We start from the raw sequence: 17327 nt of genomic DNA, 5'->3' as shown, positions 1-17327 counted from the left end.
CTTAGACGGCAGGCAGAGCTGAGATTCGATACAATGTAATCGAGTGTGTGATTTTACCGCTGCACCACCTGAGCGGCCTTTTCTCCCGACTTTTAGCTCGTCCAATTGCCGATTGCATCGTGCTTCTTCTCCACTAATGCCGATCCCTGCTCTGATTGAGGAGAACTAAGCTAACCCACGCCCCCTCCGACACGTGGGCAGCAGCCGTATGCATTTTTTTCACCTGCATTAGGCGAGTGCTAGTACTACCCCACACCTATATGAACAACAGGCCAATCGTTGTTCATGTGGCCGCTCAGCCCAGCCGGCAGGCAGAGCTGAGACTCAATACGATGTATTTGAGATCCCAGCTCTGGTTCCAGCGTGTGTTTTTACCGCTGCGCCACCTGAGCGGCCTTTTTGACTTTTGAATTGCTCCGTAACACTACAAGATCTGTTTACGTTATTCATCCCACAAGAATTCTGTAGGTTAACGTGAAGTAATAATAATGAATCTCTGCGCAGTAATGCAGTTTACAGTCAGCTTGGTCTTAAAAATGTAAAAGCTCAGAATAAATTCAGTCTAGTTCTCATAAACGCCAGGCTCTAAGTATTGTGGGGAGAATACTGTCCGTGAATTCTGGGTAATTCATAAAAGCCTTTGGTCAAGGCCACTTTAATGTACCAGTTTATCCGACTCAGATCGGACCCTTATGGCAGATTATTACAAAAAGACATTTCAGATGAATTCATCAGTGTCTTTTGTGTATTGGAAGCAAGTGTCTCTCATTTTACTCATGAGCTTTGTTCTCAGTCACACGTTGATAAAAGTAAGACACATTTTTGAGATCTGTCTGTCTGATCAATTGACCATAAAAAAAAACTGGCTTTGAAGTGGAAAAACAACAGAAGATAAGTTACATATTTGAAAGAAAGAGTTTGCATAAGAGTCTCAATCAAATTAGTTAATTTTTCAAAACTACCATATAAGGTCGCTCAGGTGGTGCAGCGGTAAAATACGCTAGCACACCAGAGCTTGGATTTCGAATACATCGTATCGAATCTTAGCTCTGCCATCCGGCTGGGCTGGGCGGCTACATGAACAACGATTGGCTGTTGTTCACAGGGTGGGGTGAGCCGGACCGGGGTTACTCATAACTGGTGCAATTATGACCTCTGCTGGCTGATTGATGGGAATAATGCTGATCAGGGTGTGGCTCTTCGTGCACAAAGCTGATCCGCATATGAACTCGCCTCGTGCAGGTAAAAAGAGGCAGTCGGTACTGCACATGTGTCGGAGGGGGCGTTTGTCAGTTGCAAAGCTCCTCACTCAGCAGTGGAGGGTTGTATCGGTAGAGGTGAAGCACAACCCAACCAGAGTAATTGGATACGACTAGATTAGACTTCTCATTAACAGTATCACAGTATGCACAGGACGTGCACAGGAGAGTCTACTCATTCCTAAAATAAAAGCCCTTTTTAATGGGCTAATTTTTGAAAGATGGGTGTGAAGCCTGAGTTTAATTACTGAAGTGATCATGTTCAGTGATTCCAACATGGCTCTAATGCACCAGTCCAAATAGTCAATCTATTTCTCTACATATCTTTTTAGCCGCCTTTCACCCTGTTCTTCAATGGTCAGGACCCCCACAGGACCACCACAGAGCAGGTATTACTTAGGTGGTGGATCAATATCAGCACTGCAGTGACACTGACATGGTGGTGGTGTGTTAGTGTGTGTTGTGCTGGTATGAGTGGATCAGACACAGCAGCGCTGCTGGAGTTTTTACATACCATGTCCACTCACTGTCCACTCTATTAGACACTCCTACCTAGTAGGTCCACCCTGTAGATGTAAAGTCAGAGACGATTGCTCATCTATTGCTGCTGTTTGAGTTTGTCATCTTCTGTTGGCTAGATATATTTTTGGTTGGTGGACTATTCTCAGTCCAGCAGTGACAGTGAGGTGTTTAAAAACTCCATCAGCGCTGCTGTGTCTGATCCACTCATACCAGCACAATGCACACTAACACACCACCACCATGTCAGTGTTACTGCTGTGCTGAGAATGATCCACCACCCAAATAATACCTGCTCTGTAGTGATCCTGGGAGGGTCCTGACCATTGAAGAACAGCATGAAAGGGGACTAACAAAGCATGTAGAGAAACAGATGGACTACAGTCAGTAATTGTAGAACTACAAAGTGATTCTATATGGTAAGTGGAGCTGATAAAATGGACAGTGAGTGTAGAAACAAGGAGGTGGTTTTAATGTTATGGCTGATCAGTATATATATATATATATATAGCTTTTTTATGTCGGATGTTTGGTCACATTTACACCCCCTTCACCCACTGGACTTTCCCACTGTAGGAATAAAGCATAAAAGTGTCTTCTGTACATGAAACACTAGCCCATATCACATTATTTGTGTCTGAAGCTCCTACCATCTGTACCTATGTAATGAAATCTTTTTGAACCAAAGTGGAGGTCGACTAGGCCTGCTCAAAATCATAGTACATTTGAATTTCCAGTTAATACATGTACTCATGATGTTAACAGGGACACATCTGTGCCTGTCCCATTTGCTGAAGCAGATCCAGGTCTTTTACTCCCTTGTTCTGACTGCAGCCTCATCGTGGTGAGATGTATGTATTTTTTTCCATGCTGGGCTGTTGTCATGGCAACAGAGGTCTTTTAATCTTGGGAAGAACGGATGGTCGGATTCCCTCGACCGTGTCTGTTTATCACCAGCACCAGCTGACTGGTGCTGCGGGCTCCAAATGACTTCCACGGACAGGAACTGGAAAAGGGGAATCTGATGACCGGAACACGTCTGGTCTGCAGGATTCACCTTCAAAACGGTCCGGGTTCCTATTTTTTTGTACTTTTTTTCTTGTAACTAAAGATGTAGCTCAACCAGGAATTGACCTGACCAGACATCACTTTCAGATGAAAAAATATCAAAGAGGGGCCGCGCAGGTGATGCAGCGGTAAAAACACACGCTAGCACACCAGACCTGGGATCTCGAATATGTCGTATCGAATCCCAGCTCTGCCATCCGGCTGGGCTGAGCAGCCACATGAACAACGATTGGCCTGTTGTTCATAGAGGGGTGGGGTATTAAGCTGGATAGGGACTCCTTGTGACTGATGCAACTACGACCTCTGCTGACTGATTGATGTTGCCTGCACAGAGGCGGGGAAAGAGTGCTGTCAGGGTGTGTCTCTCCATACACAAGGCTGATTCGCATATATGCACTCGCCTAGTGTGCGTGACAATATGCATACGGCTGCTGCCCAGGTGTATATAGAACTTACCATATAGAAGCACTTTGTAGTTCTACAATTACTGACTGTAGTCCATCTGTTTCTCTACATACTTTTTTACCCTGCTTACACCCTGTTCTTTAATGATCAGAATCCCCACAGGACCACCACAGAGCAGGTATTATTTGGGTGGTGGATCATTCTCAGCACTGCAGTGACACTGACATGGTGGTGGTGTGTTAGTGTGTGTTGTGCTGGTTTGAGTGGATCAGACACAGCTGCGCTGCTGGAGTTTTTAAATACTGTGTCCACTCACTGTCCACTCTATTAGACACTCCTACTTAGTTGGTCCACCTTGTAGATGTAAAGTCAGAGACAATCGCTCATCTATTGCTGCTGTTTGAGTTAATCATCTTCTAGACCACAGGTGTCAAACTCAAGGCCCGCGGGCCAGATCCGGCCCGCCGCGTCATTTGATCCGGCCCGCGAGAGCTTAAACGACTGTATGATTGTTGTGATGGTTCGAGTCGTTACAGAGACGCGCTTATAATTGAATGCGCTCCTGTGCCTTTAAGAGACAGCGTGACATCGTAGTCATGGCAACTAACTTTAACCTTCGCTAAGAAGCCATGTGACTTTTACGGCAAAAGAACACGGGGTAGCGTAGTCAGTAATGTAAACAATAATAAATAAATACAAATAATTATATTGCAATATAATACCCAAGCATTGTCTGTAAGTAGTGGCGTTTATATTCTCAGTTGTTAGTAAAGAGTATATATAGTAAGAGTATATCACAGCGTTTTAGTTACAAATTTACCGTAATTAAATACTGTTGTTACCGTTACTATAGCAATTAGTATCTTTACACACAATTTTAACTCGTTATTTTACGTTTGGTTAAATCTCATATTGTACCAGATGTAACACTTGACTACAGCTGTGTGCTTTTTACTGTATTAGGTTCTTTATTGTTTTTATTGTTTGTATTTTTACTTCATTTTGATGCACACAGTGTATCACACAGCTGGGAAGCAAATAAACCGACTGTATTCTGAAGGGAGCTGTCTGTCTGTCTGTCTGTCTAGCTGAGAAAGGGGGATAAACTATTAGTGAGGGCAGAATGATTGTCTTAAAAATACACTGTAAAATCCTAAACAAACTGCATCTTTCAAAATGCAGGCTGATTTTGTGACCTGCAAAGTGACACAGCCCGCCAGTAGATGATGTTACACATATTTACACATGATCCTAAAATGTACAAGAAGATAAGTAAGAAAATTAAGCATAAGGAGGAAATTTAATGAAAGTGAAAACAAGTTTGTGCTTCAGGAAGAGAAACCGGTGCGTCTCTTGTGTTATGAGGTCGTGTCTGTGGTAAAGTAGAACAATATAAATGCAGAATTCAGCCTCCAAGAAAAACAGCAATGTGACTGCAATCACAGCAGGATACGTTACAATCGGCCCTTCGGGGGCCACCATAATGCTGATGTGGCCCTCGGTGAAAATGAGTTTGACACCCCTGTTCTAGACCTTCATCAGTGGTCACAGGACGCTGCCCATGGGGTGCTGTTGGCTGGATGTTTTTGGTTGGTGGACTATTCTCAGTCCAGCAGTGACAGTGAGGTGTATAAAAACTCCAGCAGTACCAGTGCCACTACTTCTTGTCAGTGCCACTACTGTTACTGGGATGTTGTAGCCTAGTGGTTAAGGTACTGGACTAGTAATCAGAAGGTCACTGGTTGAAGCCCCACCACTGCCAGGTTGCCACTGTTGGGCCCTTGAGCAAGACCCTTTACTCTCAATTGCTTAGACTATATACTGTCACAGTACTGTAAGTCACTTTGGATAAACAGTGTCTGCTAAATGCCAAAAATGTAAGTGTAATGATTAAAAATATGTATCCTTCAGTGGAGGAATGTGTGCTCTCAACTTTCAAAAAACCTTCATAAAATCAAGATGAAACTGTTCTATTTTTGAGATGATGAGGGATGACATTTTTTCCCGGCCCCTCTGCTGACGTCTTAATATTCATGCATCACCTCATAATGGGACCAGACGTTTTAACCTTTCCTGTGCTTCACAACCACCAGCTCCCGCTGAACGATTCCGATTGAGACTTCAATCCTGACCTAATTGAAGCTTCACGCTCCCTTTTGGTCAATTTTCCTCACCCCATAGTTTTAATAGGATTTTTAATTAGCATGTTAATTGCATAATGAGATCAGAGGATGGTGAATAGCTGGGTAACGGGGTGGAAAAACCAGAGGTGAAGTTAGCCAGAGATGTGAGGAGCCCAGGCACCCTGTCGGTCACCTATGCTAATGAAGTCGAGGTCCTTCAGATTGAGGTGTGATGTCAAAAATACGGCAGTTCATACACGTACGTCTCTAAAGCTGAGCATGTAAATGCTATGTGATTGTCAGTTTGCACGACGACTAGAGCAGCTTGTGCTTTACGGCTTGTCAAAATTTTACAGGATGTCACACTTTTATATTATATTAGATGATTGTTTAGCCCCCAGAGCTACAGGGCCAGATTGTACACCACATGACCACAGCTCACCACAAGCATTTTGGACTCCCAATTTTAAAACCACATGCATTAGTGTAACATTTAACAGTCAACATGACAAGATGGTGCAACATCAAGAACATTCGGCCATTCCTCTCTATTGAAGCCACTCAGATTCTTGTCCAGTCACTTGTAAAGGGATTTGCATATTTCTACCTCCACTGTGCATAATATCATAACACGATTCTAGGAATCTAGAGGATTTTCAGGAAAAGGGAAAGGGCGCAAGCCTAAGCTAAACACCCGTGATCTGTAATCCCTCAGACGGCACTGCATCAAGAACCACTATTCATCAATAGCTGATATAACCACATGGGCAACCGATTACTTTATGAATTAAATCTCTATGTAACACAGTTGAAATCACTTTGTTTTTGTAACTTTATATACTCCAATGTATTTACTTTAAAATCACACTCACTGTTTTTTACTGGGCGCTCAGGTGGCGCAGCAGCAAATTGTGCAAATCCTTTACTGCAGGACCCAGGGCTCGAATCGTCAGCCATGCTGTTGGCTGGTCAGGCACCTACATACAAGCACGATTGGCTATGTCTGGGAGTAGGAGGTGGGGGATGGTGATCCTCTCTAGGGTGTGTTATTGCATTGCACCCAGTGATTCTGGGCAGACCGGAACCAACGCAACCCTGACCAGTTGCGGTGGTAAAAAAAACATTGGTGGAGTAACTGTATCCTAGTAGTTACAGTACTGGACCAGTAATCAGAAGGTTGCCGGTTCAAGCTCCACGACTGTCAGGTTGCCACTGTTTAAGCAAGGCCCTTAACCCTCAATTGCTTAGACTGTATACTGTCACACTACTGTAAGTTGCTTTGGATAATAGCGTCTGCTAAATGGCAAAAATGTAAATGATTAAAATGAAATGTATTTATACATTTGAACAAAAAAAGTTATTAAGAACCATAAACAAATATTTTAATGAAGTCATTGTTAGTTACTTTTTCTTAGAATGTCTGTGGTAACAAATAATTGTCATTTTGTAGAATTGTGGTTCCATTTTGGTTCATTTATTTGGCAAACCGTCTTCAATTCCTCAAATGTTAAGGGTCCCTTTGATTGAACTGTTTTTTAAAATCATTATATATACTGTATATACACACACACCGACATAACATTATGACACAGGTGAAGTGAATAACACTGATTATCTCTTCATCACGGCACCTGTTAGTGGGTGGGATATATTAGGCAGCAAGTGAACATTTGGTCCTCAAAGTTGATGTGTAAGAAGCAGGAAAAATGGACGAGTGTGAGGATTTGAGCGAGTTTGACAAGGGCCAAATTGTGATGGCTAGACGACTGTGTCAGAGCATCTCCAAAACTGCAGCTCTTGTGGGGTGTTCCCAGACTGCAGTGGGCAGTATTTATCAAAAGTGGTCCAAGAAAGTACAAGGAACAGTGGTAAACCGGCGACAGGATCATGGGCGGCCAAGGCTCATTGAAGCACGTGGGGAGCGAAGGCTGGCCCGTGTGGTCCGATCCAACTGACGAGCTACTGTAGCTCAGATTGCTGAAGCAGTTAATGCTGGTTCTGATAGAAAGGTGTCAGACTCCATGCCTTGATGGGTCAGGGCTGTTTTGGCAGCAAAAGGGGGACCAACACAATATTAGGAAGGTGGTCATAATGATTGGTATATATATATATATACAGTGTATCACAAAAGTGAGTACACCCCTCACATTTCTGCAGATATTTAAGTATATCTTTTCATGGGACAACACTGACAAAATGACACTTTGACACAATGAAAAGTAGTCTGTGTGCAGCTTATATAACAGTGTAAATTTATTCTTCCCTCAAAATAACTCAATATACAGCCATTAATGTCTAAACCACCGGCAACAAAAGTCAGTACACCACTAAGAGACTACACCCCTAAATGTCCAAACTGAGCACTGCTTGTCATTTTCCCTCCAAAATGTCATGTGATTTGTTAGTGTTACTAGGTCTCAGGTGTGCATAGGGAGCAGGTGTGTTCAATTTAGTAGTACAGCTCTCACACTCTCTCATACTGGTCACTGAAAGTTCCAACATGGCACCTCATGGCAAAGAACTCTCTGAGGATCTTAAAAGACGAATTGTTGCGCTACATGAAGATGGCCAAGGCTACAAGAAGATTGCCAACACCCTGAAACTGAGCTGCAGCACAGTGGCCAAGATCATCCAGCGTTTTAAAAGAGCAGGGTCCACTCAGAACAGACCTCGCGTCGGTCGTCCAAAGAAGCTGAGTGCACGTGCTCAGCGTCACATCCAACTGCTGTCTTTGAAAGATAGGCGCAGGAGTGCTGTCAGCATTGCTGCAGAGATTGAAAAGGTGGGGGGTCAGCCTGTCAGTGCTCAGACCATACGCCGCACACTACATCAAATTGGTCTGCATGGCTGTCACCCCAGAAGGAAGCCTCTTCTGAAGTCTCTACACAAGAAAGCCCGCAAACAGTTTGCTGAAGACATGTCAACAAAGGACATGGATTACTGGAACCATGTCCTATGGTCTGATAAGACCAAGATTAATTTGTTTGGTTCAGATGTTCTCAAGCATGTGTGGCGGCAATCAGGTGAGGAGTACAAAGATAAGTGTGTCATGCCTACAGTCAAGCATGGTGGTGGGAATGCCATGGTCTGGGGCTGCATGAGTGCAGCAGGTGTTGGGGAGTTACATTTCATTGAGGGACGCATGAACTCCAATATGTACTGTGAAATACTGAAGCAGAGCATGATCCCCTTCCTCCGGAAACTGGGTCGCAGGGCAGTGTTCCAGCATGATAATGACCCCAAACACACCTCTAAGACAACCACTGCTTTATTGAAGAGGCTGAGGGTAAAGATGATGGACTGGCCAAGCATGTCTCCAGACCTAAACCCAATAGAACATCTTTGGGGCATCCTCAAGCGGAAGGTGGAGGAGCGCAAAGTCTCGAATATCCGCCAGCTCCGTGATGTCGTCATGGAGGAGTGGAAAAGCATTCCAGTGGCAACCTGTGAAGCTCGGGTAAACTCCATGCCCAGGAGAGTTAAGGCAGTTCTGGGAAATAATGGTGGCCACACAAAATATTGACACTTCAGGAACTTTCACTAAGTGGTGTACTCACTTTTGTTGCCGGTGGTTTAGACATTAATGGCTGTATATTGAGTTATTTTGAGGGAAGAATAAATTTACACTGTTATATAAGCTGCACACAGACTACTTTTCATTGTGTCAAAGTGTCATTTTGTCAGTGTTGTCCCATGAAAAGATATACTGAAATATCTGCAGAAATGTGAGGGGTGTACTCACTTTTGTGATACACTGTATATATATATGCACTAGAAGTATATTCAATATCGTTTTGGTGCAGCCTCATGTACTAGAAATTGAACCTTTAATTCTTGACTGGTCACTGATGGGAAAAGCACAGTTCCAGTATGTCGTTCTGGTACCTGGTTCTGGTTCTTTTTTAATCCTCATCTTATTTCCACTTTCTATAAACATTAGCATCACAAAGTCTTCTCTTTCTCTTCTCACAGTCAGATCTACTGCATTGAGAATGCCCACGGGCAGTTGGTACGTGACTTGGACTTCAACCCCAACAAGCAGTACTACTTGACCAGCTGTGGGGACGACTGTAAGGTCAAGTTCTGGGACGTAAGGCATATCAACGAGCCTGTGAAAACCCTGGAGGAGCATTCTCACTGGTTAGACACACCTACACACAGGATCTTTACTTGTTTATGTTGATGTTCTTATTTATCTAGTGTCTGAAACAGTATTGGATCAACTAAATTTAAAGATACTGTAGTTACAGAAGATAAAGTGTACGTGTGTTCCTGTGGACATGCGCTTTATAATTACTAGAATTATTTATATATTAATTACAATTATTTTATTCATATTGCTGTCAGCCAAACATGGATATACACCGTTCAGCCATAACATGAAAACCACCTCCTACCACCTTCTACACTCACTGTCCAATTTATCAGCTCCACTTACCATAGAGAAGCACTTTGTAGTTCTACAATTACTGACAGTAGTCCATCTGTTTCTCTGCATGCTTTGTTAGCCCCCTTTCCTGCTGTTCTTCAATGGTCAGGACTCTTCCAGGACCACTACAGAGCAGGTATTATTTAGGTGGTGGATCATTCTCAGCACTGCAGTGACACTGACATGGTGGTGGTGTGTTAGTGTGTGTTGTGCCGGTATGAGTGGATCAGACACAGCAGCACTGCTGGAGATTTTAAATACCGTGTCCACTCACTGTCCACTCTATTAGACACTCCTACCTAGTTGGTCCACCTTATGAATATATTTTTGGTTGGTGGACTATTCTCAGTCCAGCAGTGACAGTGAGGTGTTTAAAAACTCCATCAGCGCTGCTGTGTCTGATCCACTCATACCAGCACAACACACACTAACACACCACCACCTTGTCAGTGTCACTGCATTGCTGAGAATGATCCACCACCTACATAATACCTACTCTGTGGTGGACCTGGGAGAGTCCTGACCATTGAAGAACAGCATGAAAGGGGGCTAACAAAGCATGCAGAGAAACAGATGGACTACAGTCAGTAATTGTAGAACTTCAAAGTGTTTCTATATGATAAATGGACCTGATAAAATGGACAGTGAGTGTTGAGACGAGGGATAATGCATTGATCAGTTTGTGGCTCTCGGCTGTCGGCTACTGCACACGTGTCGGAGGGGGTGTGTCTGTCTCTGCTCTCCTTAACCAGGGTGGAGATCAACATCAGTAGAGAGGAAGCGTAATACAATTGGGTTTATTTATTCATTATTATTTTACATTTTACATTCTGTCCCAACTTTTTCTGATTTGTGGTTGTAAATTCTTGTACAGATATCTTCATTAGTTTTATGGATGTGTTATTTTGCCCCTTAGCAAATTGTTCATTTAGTTATCCCTCTAATAAACAAATCTCCCCACTGCATTAGAGTCGATTTATTAATTAAAAAAGCCTAAAATGTCATGATTAAGTCAGGAGCGCGCACACTAATCACTGCATGATAAAATGTCAGACTGAGGATGTTATCTACTGAAAACACACAGGCACTGTATCAATAACGGCTCGGTTTGATCTTATTTAGATAGGAAATTACAAACCTGCAGCGAGACAGCCCTCTGCTTTTTTTTATAAACGGTTCAGTTGGCAGCGGGGCCTTGGCTGAGCCTCGGGACAGAGGAATTAGGGAATATTTTGGAACGGAGGAAGATTAGTTAGGCTGTAGGAGCAGGGCTGACTGAGCCAGATTTAGCCGTTGACAGCCAAGTTATCCTCCACCAATCCTCTTCTATGAGAAACTGGGATCCTCTCCTGAGCCTTGCCTGAGGCTTAGACTCAGAAAACGCTGCTGAGGTGGAAAAACGTGAATATAACAGGAGAAAAATAAAGAAATTATATATATTTCTATATGCGGTAGGCAGTTTCTGACTGAGCAGACTAAGCAGAATTAAACGAGGATCAGCCATAACATTAAAACCACCTCCTTGTTTTAACACTCACTGTCCATTTTATCAGCCCCACTTACCATATAGAAGCACTTTGTAGTTCTACAATTACTGACTGTAGTCCATCTGTTTCTCTGCATGCTTTGTTAGCCCCCTTTCATGCTGCTCTTCAATGGTCAGGACTCTCTCAGGACCACTACAGAGCAGGTATTATTTAGGTGGTGGATCATTCTTAGCACTGCAGTGACACTGACATGGTGGTGGTGTGTTAGTGTGTGTTGTGCTAGTATGAGTGCATCAGACACAGCAGCGCTGCTGGAGTTTTTTATTACTGTGTCCACTCTATTTGACGCTCCTACCTAGTTGGTTTATCTTGTAGATGTAAAGTCAGAGACGATCGCTCATCTGTTGCTGCTGTTTGAGTTGGTCATCTTCTAGACCTTCATCAGTGGTCACAGGACGCCGCACACGGGGCGCTGTTGGCTGGATATTTGTGGTTGGTGGACTATTCTCAGTCCAGCAGTGACAGTGAGGTGTTTAAAAACTCCATCAGCATTGCTGTGTCTTATCCACTCATACCAGCACAACAAACACTAACACACCACCACCATGTCAGTGTCCCTGCAGTGCTGAGAATGATCCACCACCCAAATAATACCCACCCTATAGTGGTCCTGGGAGAGTCCTGACAATTAAAGAACAGCAAGAAAGGGGGCTTACAAAGCATACAGAGAAACAGATGGACTACAGTCAGTAATTGTAGAACTACAAAGTGCTTCTATATGGTAAGTGGAGCTGATAAAATAGACAGTGAGTGTAGAAACAAGGAGGTGGTTTTAATGTTATGGCTGATTAGTGTATATTATTATTATTATTATTATTTTCTTTTATTTTTTAGGGTGTGGAGTGTGAGGTATAACCACTCACATGACCAGCTGCTGCTTACAGCCAGCAGTGACAGCCGGGTGATCCTGTCCAACATGGTCTCCATTTCCTCAGAGCCCTTCGGCCACCTGGTGGATGATGACGACCTCAGTGACAGCGAGGAGCCTCATCATGAGGAAAAGTGGGTTTTTTACCACGGCATTTCAGAACCAATCTTTCTCTTTTTTGTCTCAGTATCTCCTACACTGTCTGTTTAAGGTCATTCTTTATCATTTTTGTAGGACCAGAAGTTGGACACTCTTCCGAATCTTTCAGTTCAGTTGGTTGAGCCACACCCAGCGTTGCAACCTCTATATAATTATATAAGTACATGCTTCCATCTTTGTGACAACCATTTGGGGATGGCTCTTTCCTGCCTCAAAAAACTGTACCCATAAAGATCATACAGTTCGCTCCATAAATACATGGTTGGACATTCACTTAGCAGACCATTTTTATTTATTTATTTGTTTTACCCAAGAAGACCAAATAAAATCCAAGCATTTGAGAGTTGAGGGCCATGCTCAAGTGTCCAACACTGGCAGCTTGTTATTGATGAGACTTGCTGATTAGCAGTCCAGTTCTTCAACCCCTAAGCTACTACTGATCTAGTTTGAAGTGGAGGACTTGCAGTGGTCTGCACACATTCCTGACCTTGACCACACTAAATATATGGACATTTACTTACAATTGAGACCAAATACAGTCCAAGCATTTGAGAGTTGAGGGCCATGCTCAAGTGTCCAACACTGGCAGCTTGTTATTGATGAGACTTGCTGATTAGCAGTCCAGTTCTTCAACCCCTAAGCTACTACTGATCTAGTTTGCAGTGGAGGACTTGCAGTGGTCTGCGCACATTCCTGACCTTGACCACACTAAATATATGGACATTCACTTTATTTAGCAGACATTTTATTTAATTTACCCAAAGTTACTTACAATTGAGACCAAATGCAGTCCAGGAATTTGAGAGTTGAGGGCCATGCTCAAGTGTCCAACACTGGCAGCCAGGTATTGATGAGACTTGCTGATTAGCAGTCCAGTTCTTCAACCCCTAAGCTACTACTGATCTAGTTTGGAGTGGAGGACTTGCAGTGGTCTGCACACATTCCTGACCTTGACCACACTAAATATATGGACATTTACTTACAATTGAGACCAAATACAGTCCAAGCATTTGAGAGTTGAGGGCCATGCTCAAGTGTCCAACACTGGCAGCTTGTTATTGATGAGACTTGCTGATTAGCAGTCCAGTTCTTCAACCCCTAAGCTACTACTGATCTAGTTTGGAGTGGAGGACTTGCAGTGGTCTGCGCACATTCCTGACCTTGACCACACTAAATATATGGACATTCACTTTATTTAGCAGACATTTTATTTAATTTACCCAAAGTTACTTACAATTGAGACCAAATGCAGTCCAGGAATTTGAGAGTTGAGGGCCATGCTCAAGTGTCCAACACTGGCAGCCAGGTATTGATGAGACTTGCTGATTAGCAGTCCAGTTCTTCAACCCCTAAGCTACTACTGATCTAGTTTTGTGTTGAGGACTTCCAGTGGTCTGCACACATTCCTGACCTTGCTTGACCACACTAAATATATGGACATTCACTTTTTTTTACCAGACACTTTTTATATCCCATAGTGACTTACAATTGAGACCAAATACAGTTTAAGCATTTGAGAGTTGAGGGCCATTCTCAAGTGGCCAACACTGGCAGCTTGGTAGTGAGTGGTGAGACTTCCAAGAAGTCCAGTTCTTCAACCCCTGAGCTACCACTGATCTACCACTGGTCTGCACAGATCCCTGACCTTGACCACACTTAACACCGCTGGGATTAATTGGAACATTGCAAGCCAGATCTGATACTCGACAGTAAGCATTGTTATAATTTCGTGTCCAGTAAACCAATCTAATGGCTACTTCAAGATTGATAATGCACCATGTCTTAAAGCACGTCATGTTATTATGAAGCTTAGTTCTAATTTTATGCTTATTGTGGATAAAACAATTAGAACCCTTGATAGAATAATGATAAAAACAGACTTCATTTAATATACAAGCAACTTTTTGAATAGTCAAGCTGTAGCCTAGTGCTTAAGGTACTGGACTAGTAATCACAAGGTCACTGGTTCAAGCCACACTACTGCCAGGTTTCTGCAGTTGGGCCTTTGAGCAAGGCCTTTAACTCTCAATTGCTCAGACTATTAACTGTAGTGTACGGTAAGTCACTTTGGATGAAGGCGTCTGCTGAATGGTGTAAATGTTAATGAATAGCTGACCCTTTATTTCTTGTGTGCAGGAGTAAAGAGCCGTTGCAGGACAGCATCATCGCTACATATGAGGAGCATGAGGACAGCGTGTATGCAGCAGAATGGTCTTCAGCTGATCCTTGGCTCTTTGCTTCACTCAGTTACGATGGCAGACTGGTCATTAACAGAGTGCCCAGAGCTCTAAAATACGGGATCTTACTGTAGCGTGACTTATTAAAGTGGTGAGCGAGGTTAAAACTGTTTCCTGAATGTAGAATGTAACAAAATAACAGACCAGAGTAGAACAAATGCTAGTAAGTAAACAAGGAGGAACACAACAGCATGTACGGTGGCCGAAAGTGCAAATGAGCGTCGGTCACGTTTATAACACACAGCCGTTATTAACACTACCAATTAAAGGCATCCCACAAAGCAGCGGGTCGGCCGCGATGCCGTTTGAAGACGAGAGGGCCGGAGGGCATCGAGTTGCGTCTGGCTTTGAAAAAGCCCCCGGATTGGATAGCCAGCGCCCGTTCTGTTAGTTCTGTTAGTTCTTTTAGAAGTTCCCTTCATCTCGCCCAGCCTCGGGCAGTGAGCGCCTGGCACCGTGCCCTACCACTGAGCAAAAAGTGCAGCCACGAAGAACAGCGTGCCAGGAGCAGCATGGAACAGCGGGGCCACTCTCCTCTAGACTTCCTTTCTCCTCTCTTTGAGTTACCCTGAGTCAACAAAGTCCAGATCTGCTACGCAAATCCATACCAAGTCTAGCGTCTAACGAGATGACCAAAAGTATGTTGACACCCTTACACTCCATATATCCATATGTGTCTTTTGGGACTGTTTTTACTGCTCACTGAGTCCAGTGGTGCTGTGCTGTACACCGCAGCACTTTACATTGGGTCTGTTCGAAAACCTAGTGAGCTGCCTTGCTGCCTACCTATGCAGCTGCCTAAGTAGAGAGGATTCTAATAAGACATCAAACTTATAAGGCAGGTTATTTAGACGCACTACTTAGACAGCGATTACGGTGATTACGTCAACACAGTCAGCCTCAGGCCATTCAAACCAATAGGCTGAGGTGGCACAACCCACTAGCATGCCAGCTAACATCTTCCTCTCTTTACCGAATACAGTTAAATTGTCACTGACAAGCCTGAATTTGCACATAAATAACACTTGTGCTTTTATACAAATTAAAAATCAGTCATTATTTATTTACATTTGAAAAGAACGTTCGTTGCTCCGCATTTGTCCGCCATATTTGTATATTTATATAGGCGTCCAATTGCCCGATTGCATCATGCTTCCTTTCCACCAATGCCAATCCCCGCTCTGATTGAGGAGAACAAAGCTAACCCACGCCCCCTCCGACACGTGGGCAGCATGCCGTATGCATCTTATCACCTACACTTTGACGAGTGCAGTGCAGCTCAGCGTTGTGTACGGAGAGACACACCCTGAGAGCACTCTTTTCTCATCTCTGTGCAGGCGCCATCAGTCAGCCAGCAGAGGTCGTAATTGCACCAGTCATGCGAGAGAGACCCCATCCGGCTTAGTCCCGCCCATATCTGAACAACAGGCCAAACAACAGGCCCAATACGATGTATTCGAGATCCCAGCTCTGGTTCCAGCATGTGATTTTACCGCTGTGCTACCTGAGCGGCATATTTGTAATTTTTTATGAGAAAAGTTGTGCCGCACTGAATTCTGGGATTGCCTTCAGCGCTAAGAAAGCATTTGACACATTTGCGTTACTTAGTCAGATTATCGATTAGAATTAAGGCACCTCATTAGGCAGCATTTTAAGGTTTCTATGCTCTCTATGTAGAGAGCTCACTAGGTTTTTGGTCAGACCCATTGTGTCTGCTTTTTTCAGATTGTGTGGTTTTGAAGCTGTTGTTGATCCTGGATGTTTTTACTTTAAGTTTACAGCACTTAATGTTGACCAAAGCTGATTCCGTAGTTTAAAAAATCTATTGACCTTTTAAAAAAGAGATACCTTTTGACAGTGCCGGTCATTAGGCTCTTTAGTATGTTCTGTATGACCTGTTCTGCTACCAGTGTTTGTCTGTGAGGATTGCATGGCTGTATGCTTGATTTCATGCTCTTCTTGACATGCAGTAATGCACTAATTAGGAGTGGTGTCCACTTATTTTTGGCTGTGTGTTGTACTAGCTGTGCATTGTTAAATAAAGCGCTGTATGTAAAACTAAAATCCAGTTTTGTTATTTGACATATTTACATATTACATATATTACATATCTACATACAGCTCCACTTACCATATACAGTGTATCACAAAAGTGAGTACACCCCTCACATTTCTGCAGATATTTAAGTATATCTTTTCATGGGACAACACTGACAAAATGACACTTTGACACAATGAAAAGAAGTCTGTGTGCAGCTTATATAACAGTGTAAATTTATTCTTCCCTCAAAATAACTCAATATACAGCCATTAATGTCTAAACCACTGGCAACAAAAGTGAGTACACCCCTTAGTGAAAGTTCCTGAAGTGTCAATATTTTGTGTGGCCACTATTATTTCCCAGAACTGCCTTAACTCTCCTGGGCATGGAGTTTACCAGAGCTTCACAGGTTGCCACTGGAATGCTTTTCCACTCCTCCATGACGACATCACGGAGCTGGCGGATATTCGAGACTTTGCGCTCCTCCACCTTCCGCTTGAGGATGCCCCAAAGATGTTCTATTGGGTTTAGGTCTGGAGACATGCTTGGCCAGTCCATCACCTTTACCCTCAGCCTCTTCAATAAAGCAGTGGTCGTCTTAGAGGTGTGTTTGGGGTCATTATCATGCTGGAACACTGCCCTGCGACCCAGTTTCCAGAGGGAGGGGATCAT

The 17327-nt window shown here is 43.4% G+C and overlaps 1 protein-coding gene across 1 annotated transcript in view; it reads left to right on the top strand.

Moving 5' to 3' along the window:
- Nucleotides 1-16678, top strand: part of eipr1 (EARP complex and GARP complex interacting protein 1) — a 70855-nt gene extending 54177 nt beyond the window's left edge. The window contains exons 7-9 of the mRNA XM_063006987.1: nucleotides 9347-9514; nucleotides 12185-12352; nucleotides 14514-16678. Coding sequence (XP_062863057.1) covers nucleotides 9347-9514; nucleotides 12185-12352; nucleotides 14514-14688 — 511 coding nt within the window. The 3' untranslated portion in view covers nucleotides 14689-16678. The remainder of the gene's footprint in view (nucleotides 1-9346; nucleotides 9515-12184; nucleotides 12353-14513) is intronic.
- The last annotated feature ends 649 nt before the right edge of the window (nucleotides 16679-17327 follow it).

The sequence above is a fragment of the Trichomycterus rosablanca genome, chromosome 13, assembly GCF_030014385.1.
Source record: "Trichomycterus rosablanca isolate fTriRos1 chromosome 13, fTriRos1.hap1, whole genome shotgun sequence".
Lineage (NCBI taxonomy): Eukaryota > Metazoa > Chordata > Actinopteri > Siluriformes > Trichomycteridae > Trichomycterus > Trichomycterus rosablanca.
This window is presented reverse-complemented; position numbering and strand designations above follow the sequence as displayed.